We start from the raw sequence: 16625 nt of genomic DNA on the forward strand, positions 1-16625 counted from the left end.
ATCACATTAGGCCATGGTTTGTTGTTTTGGCCTAGCGTGGGGCCAAAGTGAACACTTATTCGCCCTGGTTTATCATCCAGCACAATTATAGTTATCTTAATGCCTGGTAGTAGCAGTACTGGCATTCTTGCCTTTTTAATCTTTGAAAGCAGCAACACAGCCCTTTTCACTCCAGCGTTTGCTCCCTCCTTGCAGGACCAGAGCCGGCTCAAAACCCCAGGGCTTGGTAAGCCTTTAAACCGGGACTCCAAAATTTAGCGGTCGGCCGCTTGCATTGAATCGTCGATTTGGAGGAAATCCTTGATCCATTCCCCTTGTGTTTACTTGCCAATTTAGGCCTGGGCAAGGGGGAAAGACTCAATCAATTACTGTTGAGAAATGCTTCTTTCTGCAGTTTTGATCCGGACAAAGAGCGGCGCGACACTTTCCACCCCGGCATCCCCGGGAAATGCCTGGATTTCAACCGGGGTCTTTCGCTGTGGAATATCCCCGCCCGCCCGCGGGGGAAAACGAGTCAGGCCAGGGCCGCAACTGGGGCGGGGGGAAGGCAACCGGAGCATGTCTCCCGGGCGCCGCGCTGGTGGGGCGGCAAAATGAGCGCGTGGGGGGGGGGCGCCAAAATGGGTGCGGAATCCATGTTTGCCCTGGGTGACACAGACCCTAGTTGTGGCCCTGGGTCAGGCTGTCTGATTTCGATGGGCTTTCTTGCCAAATAACTTGAGCACCGGATGCAGTCTTAGTCGATCCCGTTTACTTGGAAGTAAGGAGCAATGAATTCGGTGGGACTTTCCTTGGTGGAGTAAAATGCGGAGAACGACGTACCAGCGTCAGGGGCAAAAGCTGCCCAAGTCTACTTCGTGGGGTTTACTCCCAGAGCATGCCAGCCTTCCCTAATCCTGCCTCCTCCGGCAGCTCCCAACATTTGGGGCTGGGGACGATGGGACACGTAGTCCAACACATGCAGCGAGCAGCATTGACAGAAGGGGTGCACTAAATAGCAGGCTTCCTCGGAAATCAACAGACGTCAGTGGCTTCGTGGGAGTGGGGAAAGCGAAGAGCGCGAGAACCATCCTCGGAGGTGTTCACAGGCGCGCTTAACTTGGCGGCTAAGCTTGATGCATGTGATTGCTGCTCAGGGTTGCTTTTGCTTGTTTTGCGTTTTGGCAGGTTAGATTGTCGTGTGAACTCAGATTTGGTTAGTTTAGGGTACATTGTATTGCATTGTATTGTTAAGCCAAGGCGGGGCCTAACTCAGTAACTGAATGCGGTCTTCCTAGGTTGAGACCAAGATGGCCTTTGCCTCCCTCTCCCTGAAGTTCCCCAAGATGACGAGGGGCGCAGTTTGCAAAAGTGAGTGAGTGGTGGAGGAAGCCCAGGACCCTCCGCCCTGCAAGACACTCCGTCCCTGGCCAATCACTCGCATTCGTTGTACGGCCAAGGCAGAAAACTTATCGGTTGAGCTTCTCCTCGCTGCAATAGTCTCAGCACTAATACAGGTAAAAAAAACCCCAAAAGGCTCTGGAATCTGAGTAGGACTCAGCAGGGAGAGGTCAAAACAGTCAAGATGGCGGCCGCGAAGCTCATAAAAAACGGGAGGAGCTTCGATCTCAGCACTGCAGTCGCCATCTTGACTGTTTTGACCTCTCCCTTGGACACCCCTGTACCTAAGGCTGCTTTTCGCCGTGAGGTCCGTGGGCGTTCCGTACCAAAGCTTGCCACCGGGGGTCCAAGGCAGTTGTGCCCTCTCCAGGCTTACCACATTCAGTCGAAGCACAGATAGATCTGGTTCATTCTAACCCTGCCAATCGTACTTCATAAGTTAATAAATCACGGGTTAGGTTAACTTGACGTGGGAAGGAGGTCACAGGCTAGAGACCCGGCATACAGTGCAATTGAATGTGTGGTTATTTCGGACTCGGAGGAAATCATATATTTGAAAGCTCTTCTACGAAAGGGCTATTCCTCACTTTTCCCAGGGACAACGAGAAGATATACACACGTACCTTTTGCAACAAAAGATTGCAGAATCTCACCCGGGAGGGAGTCTCCTCCTTCCCCGCCCGTTCTTAGCATGGGCTACTCGAGACTTCTCTCGTCTTTTCCTCCCTCCCGGTATCTTCTTCTCCCTCCCTTCCTCTGTAAGTACAGGAGTCTTGCAGCTTTTGCAGAGCTTTCGGAGGGTTTCGGCGGTGTGTCCTTCTTAAATGCCCCTCCCCGCCCTCCGTTAACACCTAGGCATATACGTTTGCGTGCCTAAACAGAAGACGTCCTCTCCCAAGTGTGTAGAGAGCATTCGCTTATTTGGGGATGCCGCTGTTTCTCTTCCAAGTGACAGGCACTCCCCCCACGCCCTCGGTAGAGAAAGAAAGACCGAGGGCGAGCTTCGCATGCCCGCTTTTCGCCGGATCCCCAAGGTGAGCGCCCCCAGAGGGATTTAGGATGGGGTAAGTATGGCCAAGGTTGCGCTTTAGTGTGTCACGTCGCAGGGTGACAGTCCTGCAGACACGAGGACCCTTACTTTACTGGAAAAAGGGGGAGCATGCGTGAGTGGTAGGAAGGCTTTAATACCTGGCAAGGTGGAATAATCCCAGGAATAAAGAGAATTCGTTTGGAAAACGGGATAAACTATGTGCAAAACGATTCCCATTGGCTTGAAATAAGAATGCACCGAGGGTTAAAACCTACAACCTAGAAACCAGCGTAGACTATCTCCTTCTCCCGGCGTAGAATTTCTCCAGAGGAAGTGATGTGTATTTTCTATCCTGGGTTGGGTGTGAACGGGTCTGGAGTTGGTCGCCTGGGCGAATGGAAAGAAGGGGAGGCCGCTTCCCTCGCCCATCGGAGCCGGTGGGAACTCGGCGGCGGTCCACCGCCGTAGATCTAACGAATCTTTCCGTCAAGCAGGTTGGAGGAGGCGGGCCCTGTTAGTCCACCTCTCGGAATTGGAGCTCCGACCGTTTAGCGCCCGGATACTTGATCTGCAGGGTCTGATTTCTGAGACGGCAGATGTTCAGCCTGCCTGCCTGCCTGCGGCTTCGACAGTTCGTCCTGGCTTGAAAGAACCATTTTGCACATGCTCAGAGATCCCAGACACCTAGATAATCGTTTCATTTCAAACAGTAAAAGACGCTTTGATAAAGTTCCCTTCCCTTCCTCCTCTCTGCCTCTTCATACAAACTTCCCTTGCCTCTTGAGGGAGAGGGAGAGCTTGGAGAGACGGTCTTCTTTCCATACCAGGTTCTCTTTTTTTCTCTCTCAAAAGCAAAAACCAGAAGGAAGTAATTCAGTGGCCAGAGCAGTGATTAATAGTGAGCAGGTGGTCAATCAAATGCAAAACTCTTCGGAAGTTAAATAGAATAGTTTGTATTTTAAATTACATTAATTTAGTTAAATTTAAATTAATGCATTAATTCAATTTATATTAATATTTTAATCGTTGAACTACATCCGTAATTCGTGGGCTGGGTTACACAATGCTCACCTGCACATTCTCACCACCACTTTCTCCCCAGCCCAAACGGTATTTAGCTTGGCGTTTTAATTCCTTGCTGTGCCTCTGAGCCTCTTTAAGCTCCAACTTTATTCCTTAGATTTCTATCTCCCAGGAGCGCAAGACAGGTGGGGATCTCTCTTCGTTTTAGCTCACAACAACCCTAGGAGATCGAAAGAGCAACAGTCCTCTAGTGAATTTCATGGCTGAGCGGGAGCCCCAGTTTGCAAACTTTGGGTGGTCCTGACTTTACCCAAAGCTTGTCCAGACTCAATTCTAGCTATACACCTACAAAGGCTTTCTTTGGGGGGGGGCACATTCCAGGAGACAGCCAGTTTGGGGTAGTGGTTAAGGCACCAGACTAGAAACCAGGAGACCATGCGTTCTAGTCCCACCTAAGGCACAAAGGGTGACCCTCAGCCAGTCACTCTCTCAGCCCTGGGAAGCAGGCAATGGCAAACCACTTCTGAAATCTTGCCAAGAAAACTGCAGGCACTAGTCCAGGCAGTAAAAACAAAAAAGCAAAACAAACGTCCCAAGAGTTCCAAGTTCCAGAACCTTTGCTTTTTATAAAATGATGTACCATTGGTAAGTACACAGAAACTGGTACTTCGAATTTATGTTGGAAATGTGAACAACAGGAAGGAACATTTTATCATGTTTGGTGGGCAGGTAAAAAAGCCAGAAAGTTTTGGATGTAAATGCATACACTAATTCAGAAGATCTTAAAGACTAATAGACAATTGAAGCAAGAGGTTTTTCTTTTGGGATTGACAGACAGTTGGAAAGAAGACATGGAACTTTGTTTTTATATAACTGCAGCAAGATTATTATATGCACAAAGATGGAAAGACTCTCGGCAGCACCCACAATGGAGGGATGGCTGGTGAAGATGATGGACCTTGCAGAGAGGGCAAACTGACTTCCTTGATTAGAGAAAAGACAATATCTACATTTATTGCTGACTGGAAACCCCTTATAGAGTTTTTGCATGAAAGAAAAAAAAATGAACTTATGATTTATGACTTTGATGATTAGAAAAAGTTAAAAAAGAGAACTATTTTTGTAATTACAGAGTAAAAGGTAATTTTGTAATTGTACTTGTATTTGCTGCAAAGAAAATGAGAAGCTACTCCCATCTATTGCTTTTCATTCTTTCTATTTGCACTTTTTGTCTCCTTCCTTCCTTCCCTTCTTTTTCTTTTTTCTTTTTCCCTTTCTTTCTTTACTATATATTAGTCCTTGTTAGTTTTTATCTTTTATTCAAAACTCTTAATAAAAATTATACCAATAAATAAATAAATAAAACCCTTTGCCTCACGCCCAATTGGGGCATCCTGAAGAAAGGGGTGAAGCTGAAAGGTGCCTTTCAGCTTCCCTTCGGTCTAGGCTGAGCAAGATTATGGTGGGGGCTGAAACCCCACTGCCTTGCCCCCTCGCTGGCTGCATCCCATTGCTGGGCTCACACTTTAGTGGGCTCAAGAGGGGACCAAGTCCTGCAGGTCACTTGGGTTCTGAGCATGGCCTCATTGGAAACTCCTTTCCAGAAGATGTGTAGATGAAAAATGTGTTCACACTACATTTTGAACATAATTCTGGAGGTGAATAAATGCCCCCATTAGTGAAGGAGCTCGATTGGTTTGAAACAGATAACATGAAATTAGAACCTCAATTTGTGCCCCAGGAGGCCATTTTCAACAATTTGGGTGGCAATTTGACTGGCTGAATACTGGCCCAACTGTAATGCAGGCAACCTTGTATCATTTAAGGAGGCATAAGGCTTGCTGAGCGTGCGCGGAAGAGGCAGTCCATGAGGTGTCTAGGATTGTGGTGAAATAAAGCCTTGCATGTGCAAGCCTTAGCGTCACCAACTGGCCAGAGCAGAGCAACCCCAAAAGGCCTTCCGAGGCACCACCAGAAGAGTGCTAACGTGGCCCCAGTCCTGGGCTCGGTTGCACCCCTTTGAATTTAGGCATGTTGCATGTTCTTGCAGCTGGAGCAAACCCCTCTTTATTCTGGGGAGTGTGGTGATCTTTTGGAGGGAGTTAGAAAAGGTAAGTTAGATGCCCCCTTGGTGCAGGAGCATCAAGTACACCCACCCACTGAAGGTAAGGAGTCAATGTGCAGCAAAGGCCTGGCCCCATATTTCTGAAGACAGAGCACCTCAGTGGAAATTAAGGAAAAAGACAACAAAAGTCCATCTTCTCTCTCTCTTTCTTTTAATTATTCTCATTATTTAAAAAATGTGAACAGTGGGTCACTTTTTTTGCAACCAAATAATAAATATTATTTAGGAACTTTTCCATTTCTTTATTTTTTATATATATAAAAATAAACTGGTGATTAAAAAATCTCTTGAAGGTGGCAGAGCTAAGAAGAAGGGAAGAGGGAGACCTTATTCAGAAACAAGCCCTGGAGGGGGTAGGGGGTCTAAATATTGCAGCACAAGCAAATCTTAATGTCTCCCTCCCCTCCTTTTTCTTTTAACCTTTATGCTCCAGCAAGAAAAGGAAGTGTGACTTCTGAAAGGGAAAAAAGGCCTTAAACCATAGGCCCACACACTCGGTAAACTCAAAAGGAGCCCTTTGCTCCTGCCCGGAGGATGCACCCAGGAATGCCACCCTTAACCCCCAGAGGCAGCAGCAGATGCAGGGACTTCACTTTATTTTGGTTTCGTCCTATCTGCTGCTCCGGATACAACGCTGCGATCCTAAAGGCCTTGGGCTCGATCCGGCCAGAGCTTCTAGGCAACCGCAAAGGCTGCAGCCATCTACCCACCGTCTGACTCACTTTGGAATAAACTTTCGGAGGTCGGAGCTGCAGGCCAGTGGCCTTTAAAACTGCGGCACGTTGGATGGATCGGGCCCAAGATCAGTCGCTTTCTTCTGCCTAGGTAAAGGGAATCAGTTTGTTCCTGAAAGTCCTACTAGTTTATATTACACTTAGGATGAAATCCAACTACCCTGAAATCAGTGGGGTGTATTTCCATACAAGAATCTCGAAACAGTCCTACGTGTATACCGAACAAGTACCGCTCGCTCAGGGACCTGCGGAAAGGAGCCCAGGTGATTCCCTCCGCGAACTCTGGCCCCAAAGGTTTCCCAGTTACAACGAAGTTGTAGATCAAGGATTTAAGTCGGCCTGCAAATCCGCTCCCTAAGGAAAAAAATCCCGCAAGGTAGAGAGAAACGATCGGCAGTTTGGGTTCCTATCTTTGAAGGCGAGTGCCTAGCTCAGGTCTGCGTCCTCACTGTCTTTACAAAAAGGAGGAAAAGAAAGCCGACTCTAAGCTTCCGAAAGCCGCGCGTGCTGCGTTTCCACCCAACCGGCCGACAGCGGAGCGAAGGCAGCAGTGCAGTTCCGCGAAGGACGGACTCCTTTCCCGAGGGCCTTTAGCGTCCGGGGCCTTGGGTTCCCTCTCCCGGAAAGTCCTGGAGGAAACCTACCTTGGGCTCGTGGGCGTGCGCAAGTCCTGAAGGGCGACCTCCCCTCCCCAAGGGGTCATCCTCGCTCCCGGTTGCATCCCCTCCCCTCCCTCCCACCGCGCCGCCCTTTATTTGGCGTCGCTGGTCAATCTGGGCAGGCTGGCCGCGTTAAGCCCGGAGACGTGGTGGTGCGACGGGGCCGGCACCTGGCACATGCTGCAGGGACACGGCATCCCGCCCCAGTGCTGGAAGCTGCTGCTCAGGGGGACGGCAGCGGCGGCGGCGGCGGCGGCGGCGGCGGCGGCGGCAGCAGCAGCGCTCGGAGGAGACTTGAGCAGGCCGTGCGAGGGTCGGATAGAGCTGACGGCCGACAGCCCCGCGGAGCCGGGCAGAGAGGCGCTGGAGACGGCGGCGGGGGGCAAGATGGGGTGGTGCACGGCGTGGGACGCCGGGTGGCTGGGCAGAGGCGCGGCGTGGCCGACCAGGCCCCCCGAACAGGCGGCGGCGGCGGGGTGAAATCCGGTAGCGTGGTGGCCGCCGTAGATCTCGCTGAGGAGGCGCTTCATCTCCTCCAGGGAGTTGGTGAGCATCAGGATGTAGTTGCGCGCCAGCAGGAGGGTGGCGATCTTGGAGAGCTTGCGCACTGACGGGCCGTGGGCGTAGGGCATCACCTCCCGCAGCCCGTCCATGGCGATGTTGAGGTCGTGCATCCGTTTGCGCTCGCGGCTGTTGATCTTCAGGCGCAGCTGCTGCAACTCCGGCTCCGTCATTTGCTTCTTGTCCTTCTTGGAGGTCGAGGAAGAAGACGAGGACGACGAGGACGACGAGGGCGACTTGAAGGCCAGCTTGTCCACCACCACCACCCCGGCGGCGCTCATGGCGCTGCGCAGCTCCGCGCTCAGCTCCGCGGGAGAATCGCTGGGCGTCGAGCTGGACACGGCGCCGCCCGCCGAGAAGCCCCCGCCGCTCTTGCTCCTGGCCGACACGAAGAGCTCATCGGGCTCCGGAGACGAAGGGCGGCTCGACACCAGGCTCGCGTCCGAGTCCATGCTGGCCCGCCGCCCCGGCCGCCTGCGGGGGAAAGAGAAGCAAGCGGCGTCAGGCAACGGAGCAGCCCAGCCGGCGGGCGGCAAACCTTCCAACCCACCGCGGCCGGGGCTTTCTGCCGAGGGCCGTGCGTCAGCGAAGCAGCGAGCCAGAGCCCGAAGAGGGCAGCCCAAACTCTCTCCCGGCGCGCCGGAAGACTCGGAAAAAGTCTGGCGCAGGTGCTGAAAATGTACAGCCCTCCCGATTCACGCCGGTCGGGGTTAACTCCAGCCAAGAATGGCGGAGAGTTAAATCCCGGGGACTACAAGGGGATTTAGCGGTCATATTTGTTAATTCAGTTGGCTTGTGTCCAATTCGTTGGTGAAGGCGTGTTTTTTTTTAAATCACCACTCTTTACTTGTAAACCCATTCTTGTACTCTACTCTCAGATCTAAGGATTTAAATCTTTACCCATAAATATCCACAAAAATACCCTGCTTCCCCCTACCCCATTTTCAGCATTATGGAAAAACCTAATTAAAGTAATTAAGAGTGTGAAGCCACGCCCTCATCGTGACTCTGCTGCAGTTTAATCGATGGTTCCAAGAAACTGTTCAACTGCTTTGAGGATCACACTTGACAGTTTTCTAGTCCATACCTCAGCCCACCCTCCTGTTTCTCCCTTACGGCCATCAGAAACTAAAAAAACCCGGCCCCGCCTGGCCTCTCTTCCGCCTAGCACAGAGCGCCACCCACACCCGAAATTAGACGTGAAAAACACAACCCGAAAACGAACTTTTGAGAACTTTATACTTATTTAGCCAAAGTGTGCTCGACTTTTCTTACCTGAGCTACATTTATGTCCCATCTAGAATTCGCTCCCTATTGTTTCCCAACGATATCGGCCCACCCACTTCCACAGATCTCATCAAAGCATTGTTTTAAAAAAACTACCCGAAGAAACAGCGGGGCGATTTAGGATTGATCCTTGTTCTGATGCTAGAGGAGTTTTGTAACGGGCCAGCACTCCCACAGCCAACTTCGCTGCGCGCCCCCTCCACTCGCCTCTAGTCAGAAATAAATCTGTGCCAGTCCAGGCGGCTGCAAAGAAAACCAGCTTTTCTCCTTAGCAAACCGACCAAACAAGATTTCTTCTCCAAAGAGTTTACTAGAGCAAGAAAAATACTTCCTCGCTATTTTAGATCTACTTTGGCTTCTTTTTTTCTCTGCCCCCTTCATCACATTAAGTGGAGCTGGAAGTGCAGCGCCCATAATATTCCTTGGGATGGGGAACAGATTCCTCCGGAGCAATATTTCTTCCGAGCAAATGGCTGCAGGGCTGGCTCCAGCCGAGGCGCTCAGAGGAAGGCTGGCGATTAAAATCATCTACGGCTCCCGCCTGGGCCGGATACTGGGACGGGCTAACCTGCGCAGCCTGGGGATGAGCTTCCACTGGGGCTGCACGAAAGCGAACCCGCCGCAAGTAGATGGGACGGAAGACTTACAGTTCGGAGGGGGTCTCCCTGGCCAGCCGGATCCGCTCCAGCTGAGCTGCGGGCTGCCCAGAATACAGTTAATAAGAAGCACCTTTCCGCCTCTAGCGCGCGTTTTTATAGCCACGTTGCTCGGCCGAGCCGGTCGAGAACAATGAATATTGTCCTGGACGGGCGGCTGCACCAATGAGCGAAGTGCTGCTCGGGTGGGGGACGGCAGACTGACGTCACGCCGCCGAATTCCGCTCAATGAAACGGGCTCGGACACACGCCTTCCTCGCCTCCCAACCAATAGGGAGGAAGATCAGGGCCTAGAGACAGAAGGAGAGTTTTGTCGCTTCTCGAATAAAATGCCGCAATGACAGCACCCGCAACAGCTGGTGGGGGAAAAAGGAGTCCAAACACGCCTCGGACCCGACAAAACAATAACATTTTGGGAGCAGGTCTGAGCCAGGCTCTCCACTTCGCCTGGCTGGCCGGAGAATTTAAATTGGTTTCACGACCACTTTGGAGCTCCAAGCCCGCCCCTCTCGCCTCCCGCCCCCGCCCAATGTAAACACTCACGGGCCACAATGCGACACTACCCTGCACTTACCGAGCCACTTATCTCCGGCCCGGGCGAGCCCCCTTTGCCCTGGAGACTCATCCATATCTCTTGCAGACAGTGGGATGTAACTTCCACGCTCAAAGGACCGCCCCGCCCCATCCTGTCGGTAGAGAACAGAAGTTGCCTAAGAAAACAGGCGGTGCACTTTCCTCCACTGCTCTGGCCAAACTAAGAAAAGAGAAGAAAAGAGAAAAGAGAAAAGAAAAGACAAAGGAAAGAGCTTAACAAAACCCTAAGGAGACTGTAGCTATTTAAATATCGAGAGAGAAGCAGCGTGGGAAACTGCAATGTTTCAACCATCAGGAATTGAAAAGTCCTTCTAACTTTAATGCCCTTTTTAAAGGATCCTTTACTATGAAAAGTCATCCAGTGCAGTCAGTCTTCCTCAAAGACTTCTGTTAAAAACGAATCGTATGGGGGGGGGGAATATATCGCGAATATCTTTTAAACCGTCTGCTAAAGTTTCAGCCAAGGGCGATTTCTCTTTAGAAAGCGTATCCTCCCCAGCTTTTCGAAACGATTTAAATCAGTTTCAGAGAGCAGTCCTTCACAAACTTGAGAACATTGCCTTAGCTGGAACCTCCCCTATTTTTTTTTTAAGTGCGCTGTACCATGGAGCGGCGTTGCCAACCCTTCAGATTCCAGGCGCTGCGCAGAGCGATTTCGGCGCGCCTAATCAGAATCCGGGCACGGCGGTCCGATTCCTCCGAGGCCTTGAGCCTGGAAAATTGGCTTTCTGCAATCGGCTGCCTAGGCAAAAAAAAATTCCTGCCGTGATGGGCGGCCTTGTGGAAGAGTAGAGGCAGTTATTGGGCTGCGTGTTCGCACTCTTTTGAACAAACTGTGGTCCTCGGCTCACCCAAAGCCTGTCTCCTTTTTGTTACAGGAGTCTATCGGCTATTTTCCGACTGGCTCGGGAAGCCCCAGCAATTTGCTTAAATATCTTTTTTTTAAGACATTGGAAGTGACGCGTGGAAGAATATTTATTTTAACGGTTCTTATGATGATCCTTGACGAAAATCTGGGGGTAACAGGCGTATTCCTGGCCCCTGTTAGCAAATAAAGGGAGGGGAAAAGGGAGAGGATCCCCCCCCCTTTTACCAACCTACCAGAACTTTGAGACAAAATAGTTGGAGAAAGGGGGCTTAAATTAATACAATAGACAATCATTTGTCCCCTGAAAACCTTCCAGAATCCCTAAACGGTTCTACGGAGATCCTTGAGGACCACTGCTGAGTCAATGGGCACGATCCTGCCAACACAGAGCATTTTAGCCACACCTTAGGAAAAAAGGCTGAGGCTGCTTGGCATGTCTCTTTAGATAAGCATTTTTGATTTCTGTTAAATCCATTGGTAATGGGATTTATGCCAGGTAAAGAAGCCTTGCAGCTCAGCCTATATCCTCTTACACCTTCCCTTGCAACCATCCTCTGGACCCGAAGGAGCTGCTGAAAGGCACACTTTCCTCTTAAAAGGACGGAGCTCCCAGGCTTAATTTTGCATCTGAATCAGGCTGTCCTCAGGACACCGTAAAAACCCATTACACAGAAGAATTGAGATTACATGGCTTTAGATCCTAGTCTTTGTTTAACTGGATTATGGATCGTTTTACCCAATCCCTCTCTCACACACATGCTTCAGTTCCTGGCTAAATTCTATAGACACCTGTTGGGCCTACAAGCTTGTAGGGTTGAAGCATTAATACGCATCAGCTCATCACTAGAGGAATCCAGTGAGATTGCAGTGCTAGTCAACCTGCTAACCTCCACATGTTTGTAAAAATACAAGGCTGTGCCAGATCAGACCAAAGATCCACCAGCCCTTTCCTGAGACGTGGTGATCAGATCTGTACAGAGAGTAATCACAGTAGCTCCAGCGTCAGTACAGGGGTTGAGGTTTTCACTGAACGGTCTCATAACCAATCCAATGTCTATTTCCTGGTCACGTTTTCTTGGCAAGGCTTTTCAGAAGTGGTTTCCCATTGCCTGCTTCCTAAAGCTGGGAGAGAGAGACTGGCCCAAGGTCTCCCAGCTGGCTTTGTGCCTAAGGTGGGACTAGAACTCAGCTTGGTGCCTTAACCACTACACCAAACTGGCTCCTAATCAATATATGCCTGAAATTAAGATTTCACAGAGATTTCCATCTCAGATCTCAGACCACGTCAGCATATATTTGAAATTAAGAGTATGTTGTTGTTGTTCCAATGAGCAACACTTTCTGTGTGCTTACATTTAACTGTATATTCCACTTCAGTGCCCATTCCTCTGATTGGGAGACATCCAGTTGTTAAAAATCAAAACTCACCTCAAAACTTTGCGAGATACACAGTTCTCCTGGTAGGCAAAAAACAGAGGGCAGATCGACTAGGCAGTTTTTGATGAACAACTGCAGAGTTTTAAACAGTAGCATTTGATTAAAAAGGGAACTGAAGCCAAATAAGAGAAAACACTCATCTAAGCATAGCCATTATAGAACCTTCTTTCTTTACTGTAAAAGGTTTTTTTTTCTTACTGTAAAAATGGGCTATCAATCAGTTTTTCTTATTTCTTCTTCCCAGCAAGTCTGAGGAGAGGCTGTACTGCAATCTAATACCATTTCTGTACCACAAAAAGGAAATTCATTTATTTATTTATTTAGTATGCTGCCTGACTCCCAACAACCCTGGGTGGCATACAGATGTAATAAATAAATAAGCAATCCACTTATCATGCCCAAAGAATCTTTTTTATTCTACCTGAAACTGAATCACACACATACAAACTTGGGTTTTCAGTCACCTTGCTTGATGAAGATTCCTTAAATATTCCGAAGTTTGTAACTGTTTCATAAACCTTGTGGATCTAAAGAAAGTATTCTTTAATAGGGATATGAGAATCGATGGGCAACTGTAACAGGAATGTTTCCAAATGGAGAAGTTTAGTCTTGTCCTAGGAGAGGACAGCACCGTGGATAACTTTGTCTGTGTTTGGAAGCTAAGCAAGACCAGCCCTAGTTAATACCTGGATGGATGGGATTCTTCTGGAAAATCACAGGGCTGTGAAGCTGAAGGAGGTGATGACAAAGCAATTCCCTATCAAGAAACCCATGAAGGTCTCCAGAAGTCAAGCTGGATTTGGCAGTGGGAGTGGGGGGCTTACTTTAGTTTTCACCAGCTTTGCCAAGAAGAGAGTCAGGATTCCACCCTAGTTAAGCAATTTGAAAGCGACAATCATGGTTTCACCAGCCAGGGAATTAATGTGTTACCTCCTATCAGGCTTGTTGTTGTTGTTGTTAGTTGCCATCGAGTCATTTACAACTCACGGTGACCCTATGTATAACAGAACGAAATGCTGTTCGGTCTTGCGCCATATGCCTGACTGGTCCAATGTTTGCATCCATTGTTGTTATAACTGTCTCAATCCATTGCATTGAAGGTCTTCCTCTTTTCCGCTGGCCCTTGACTTTACCAAACATGAAGTCCTTTTCAAGCTTACTTCTGAGTAAACATGCAATGCTGGTCCCACAGATGTGATCTTAACTTTTTCTTGATTGAAATGAAGGGGGGAGGGGGACCAGAGGCACCTGCTCTTTATGAATGCAGTCCATGTATTTAACCACACCATGGCTGAAAAACCCAATTTAAACCCCAAGTGTGGATACAAAAAGAGGGATCGGCTGCATTTCTGCCTACTGTAGACACCCCAAGGCACCAAATCCCTGCCAAAAAGGAAAGGCAAGACTTGAAACTGTGTGAAGGTAACTGTCCTATAATTAAAATGCCCATTAATTAGTCCCCTTTTATAATTATTGTTTAATCAACCATAGTTAAACAAATCATAATTTTGCATGATGTTTGAACATCATTCATTCATTTCAATGAGCTTGATGCTCAGAAAGGGGGGAGTAGGCTTGAAAGAAACCTGATCAGTGGCCAGTTATGATGACCTCTGACCCCACATCCAAGTAATATATTTGGAGGGGTGGATGTCACTCTCGAGTACCTGGCTAGGAGGGCCCAGATCGGTCGCAGAAACCTACTTTTGGGTAGCTCACTCAACACGATTTACAAGAAATGATGAAGATGATGTTGCAATAGAGGAAGACTGCTCCACTTCCGCAGGGGGAGGACAGTGGGGTGCCTTTAATAAGCCCAACCATTTGGAGCAGAAGACGGAAAGCCCGCAGACGCGACGTCCAGTCGTCAGGCTCCCGCTCGGGCCACCGCCGCCACTGGGGCTCTGCGCAGCGCAGCACCGGCTCCCTTCCGCCGCCACACCACACCTGCCTCCTCCGCCTCCAGCTTTCGGGCATCTCCTTCCCCAGGGAAGCACTTGGTGTTGCCTTTTCCGCCCTTCACTTCCAGCAGCTGTTGAGGATCAGCATCCCCCGCGGGGTTCAAGCGCGGCGGGGATATTGAATGAACGGGGCGTTGGGAAGAGGGCAGCGTCGCGAGAAGGATCCACAGACGGAGCCAAGAGACCCGGCTCCCCCGGAGATGGTTCCTTTTTGCACGTACCGCTGGGGTAACGGAATTGTCGTCTGAATAGCAGTGAACGCCTCCGGCCGTCCAAAGAGATAAGCTTAGGAGCGGACCGGACTGCTGGCGGCTTGGCGGCTACTGATCTACCGGCTCCAGAGCAGGTTTTCCCCTGGCTACCGAATGATGGAGAAGGGACCGGACGGCGAGGTCGGTTTCCTGCGAAAATCAGCCAGCAGGCTCTTGCCTACTTTTTCCAGACGGGCCCTTTTGATATGCGGCGACTTTGGAGGATTCCCCCAGGCCTCCCCGTCCATCCACAGCTCTCGAAGGGGGAACGGCGGGGAAGAAGGAGCGGCAGCCGCAGCTGTTGTAATTCAGTAGCCTGGAGGGCGGCAGGACAGGGAAAGGCTGACTCCCGGGAGAAGCTGTACCTTGTTTGGCAAGAACTGAGCACTCTGGGCTTTGTTGCCCCACTTGGGCTGGGCCGGGCCCCTTGGCCACCTCGGCCGGGGCTTTGCCAGGGCCGCTCTCCAGCGACCTCCTCTTCCTCTCTGCCCCGTTGCCTGGTAGCCAGAGAAAGAGCCCCCTGGGTCTGGAAAGCCCCTGGGAGGGCGGGGGAGGGGTGCTAGTAGAGGAGCTGCTTCACTGTTTGCGGTTCCGCAAGGAAAGAGGAAACTCTCGTCCCTCTCTGTTCAGTGCTTCCCAGGGCTTGGGTTTCATCCCTTCACTCCACCTTATTTCTTTTCTTCTATAGTCATCAGCTGGTTCACTGGGATCTGATGTGGTTGTTCTGGGAACCTGCTGGATAAGATGATGCCCCCCCACACCGAACTCCCTTCAGTGGCCCTTGGAAAGACAAAGCTGGGGGGAGGAGTATGACTGACATGTTCTTGCCGAGTTCCAAGGCCCTCCTTATGGTTAAATTGATAGCCCACTCCACAGCAGAGTGAGAGGGAGCCAGTTTGGTCTAGTGGTTAAGGTGCTGGGCTAGAAACCAAGAGTCTGTGAGTTCTAGTCCTGCCTTAGGCATGAAAGCTGGCTGGGTGGCCTTGGGCCAATCACTTTCTCTCAGCCCAACTTGGTGCAATGTAGACTAGCCGCCTCATGGTGCACCCTGGGCAACTCATGGCTAAATAGTCTACACATCTGGCTGCTGGACCTCACAAGGATTTCCCAGCAAGAAAAAGCAGCATGAACACCAAACTGCTATGCCATAGGATTAAAAAAAAAAAGCAGAGTGAGAGGCTCCTGCAGAAGGCAGGAATGCAATAGAAACCATGGGACACCAAAACAGATAGAAGAGGAAGGCCAGCCTGAGCCAGAATGAAGCCAGCTGTGAGTGCATGCCTGGCTCTTCCAAAGAAAGAAGCTCACCACACTGAGGGGCTCTGTTAAGCTATCAGTCCTCCCCCTTGCCTTTTAGGGGGTCATGAGGTGCTGGCTTTGCAGCTGATTTTTTTCACCTCCAAAGAGTTTGGGGGCTCTTCTGGCTCTTCCGTTTCCATGCCTTAGGGAGCAATAAAGGAGCAGCCTGGCACCTGTATCTCTTCCCAGCCTCCCAGGCATTGCATATCTTCTATGCTCAGATGCAGCAGCGGGCTCAGCCCATGGAACAGCAAATTCCTGTGCGCCTCCTGTGTGCACTAAAGTTAGTCCCACTGAGTTCCCTGGAGTTTCTCTTAGGGAAGAGCATCCATAAGATTACAGGGACTGTCAGCCACTCATAGGGATTGAGGGGCAGCAAGATCTCCACAGCCTCATTCCCCATACCCAAATGGACCCTATATTATATATCTTCTAGGACTGGATCGGTTCCATGTGGGATTCACAGCAGTTCTCTTCAGCCAATTTCTTCAGTTGTATGTATTGCTCATTAATGTGTTCTGATCCTGGAAAGTGACAGTTACATAACAAGGGATAGGTAAGTGTGCATCCAAAAATAAATATTGGACAATCGCATGTCATAGGACCATGCCTCTGGGAGCTAACCTACTGTATATAAAATGATTTGCATCACACCTCAGCATTACTACAATCTTTAAAAAAATTAATTCTTTGCATTGGTCTTTTTTTTTTAAAAAAAAAAGACAAAATTTATATGAGGTGTACAGAAATGTTACCTTCC

The 16625-nt window shown here is 49.9% G+C and overlaps 1 protein-coding gene across 1 annotated transcript; it reads right to left on the reverse strand.

The window, feature by feature from the left end:
- Positions 1-7043: 7043 nt before the first annotated feature.
- On the reverse strand, positions 7044-7964 carry OLIG2 (oligodendrocyte transcription factor 2). Its single transcript, XM_063304418.1, has one exon. The coding sequence runs from the start codon at positions 7962-7964 to the stop codon at positions 7044-7046; it is 921 nt and encodes a 306-aa protein (XP_063160488.1).
- Between the last annotated feature and the right edge of the window lie 8661 nt (positions 7965-16625).

This window comes from Candoia aspera, chromosome 5, assembly GCF_035149785.1.
Source record: "Candoia aspera isolate rCanAsp1 chromosome 5, rCanAsp1.hap2, whole genome shotgun sequence".
Lineage (NCBI taxonomy): Eukaryota > Metazoa > Chordata > Lepidosauria > Squamata > Boidae > Candoia > Candoia aspera.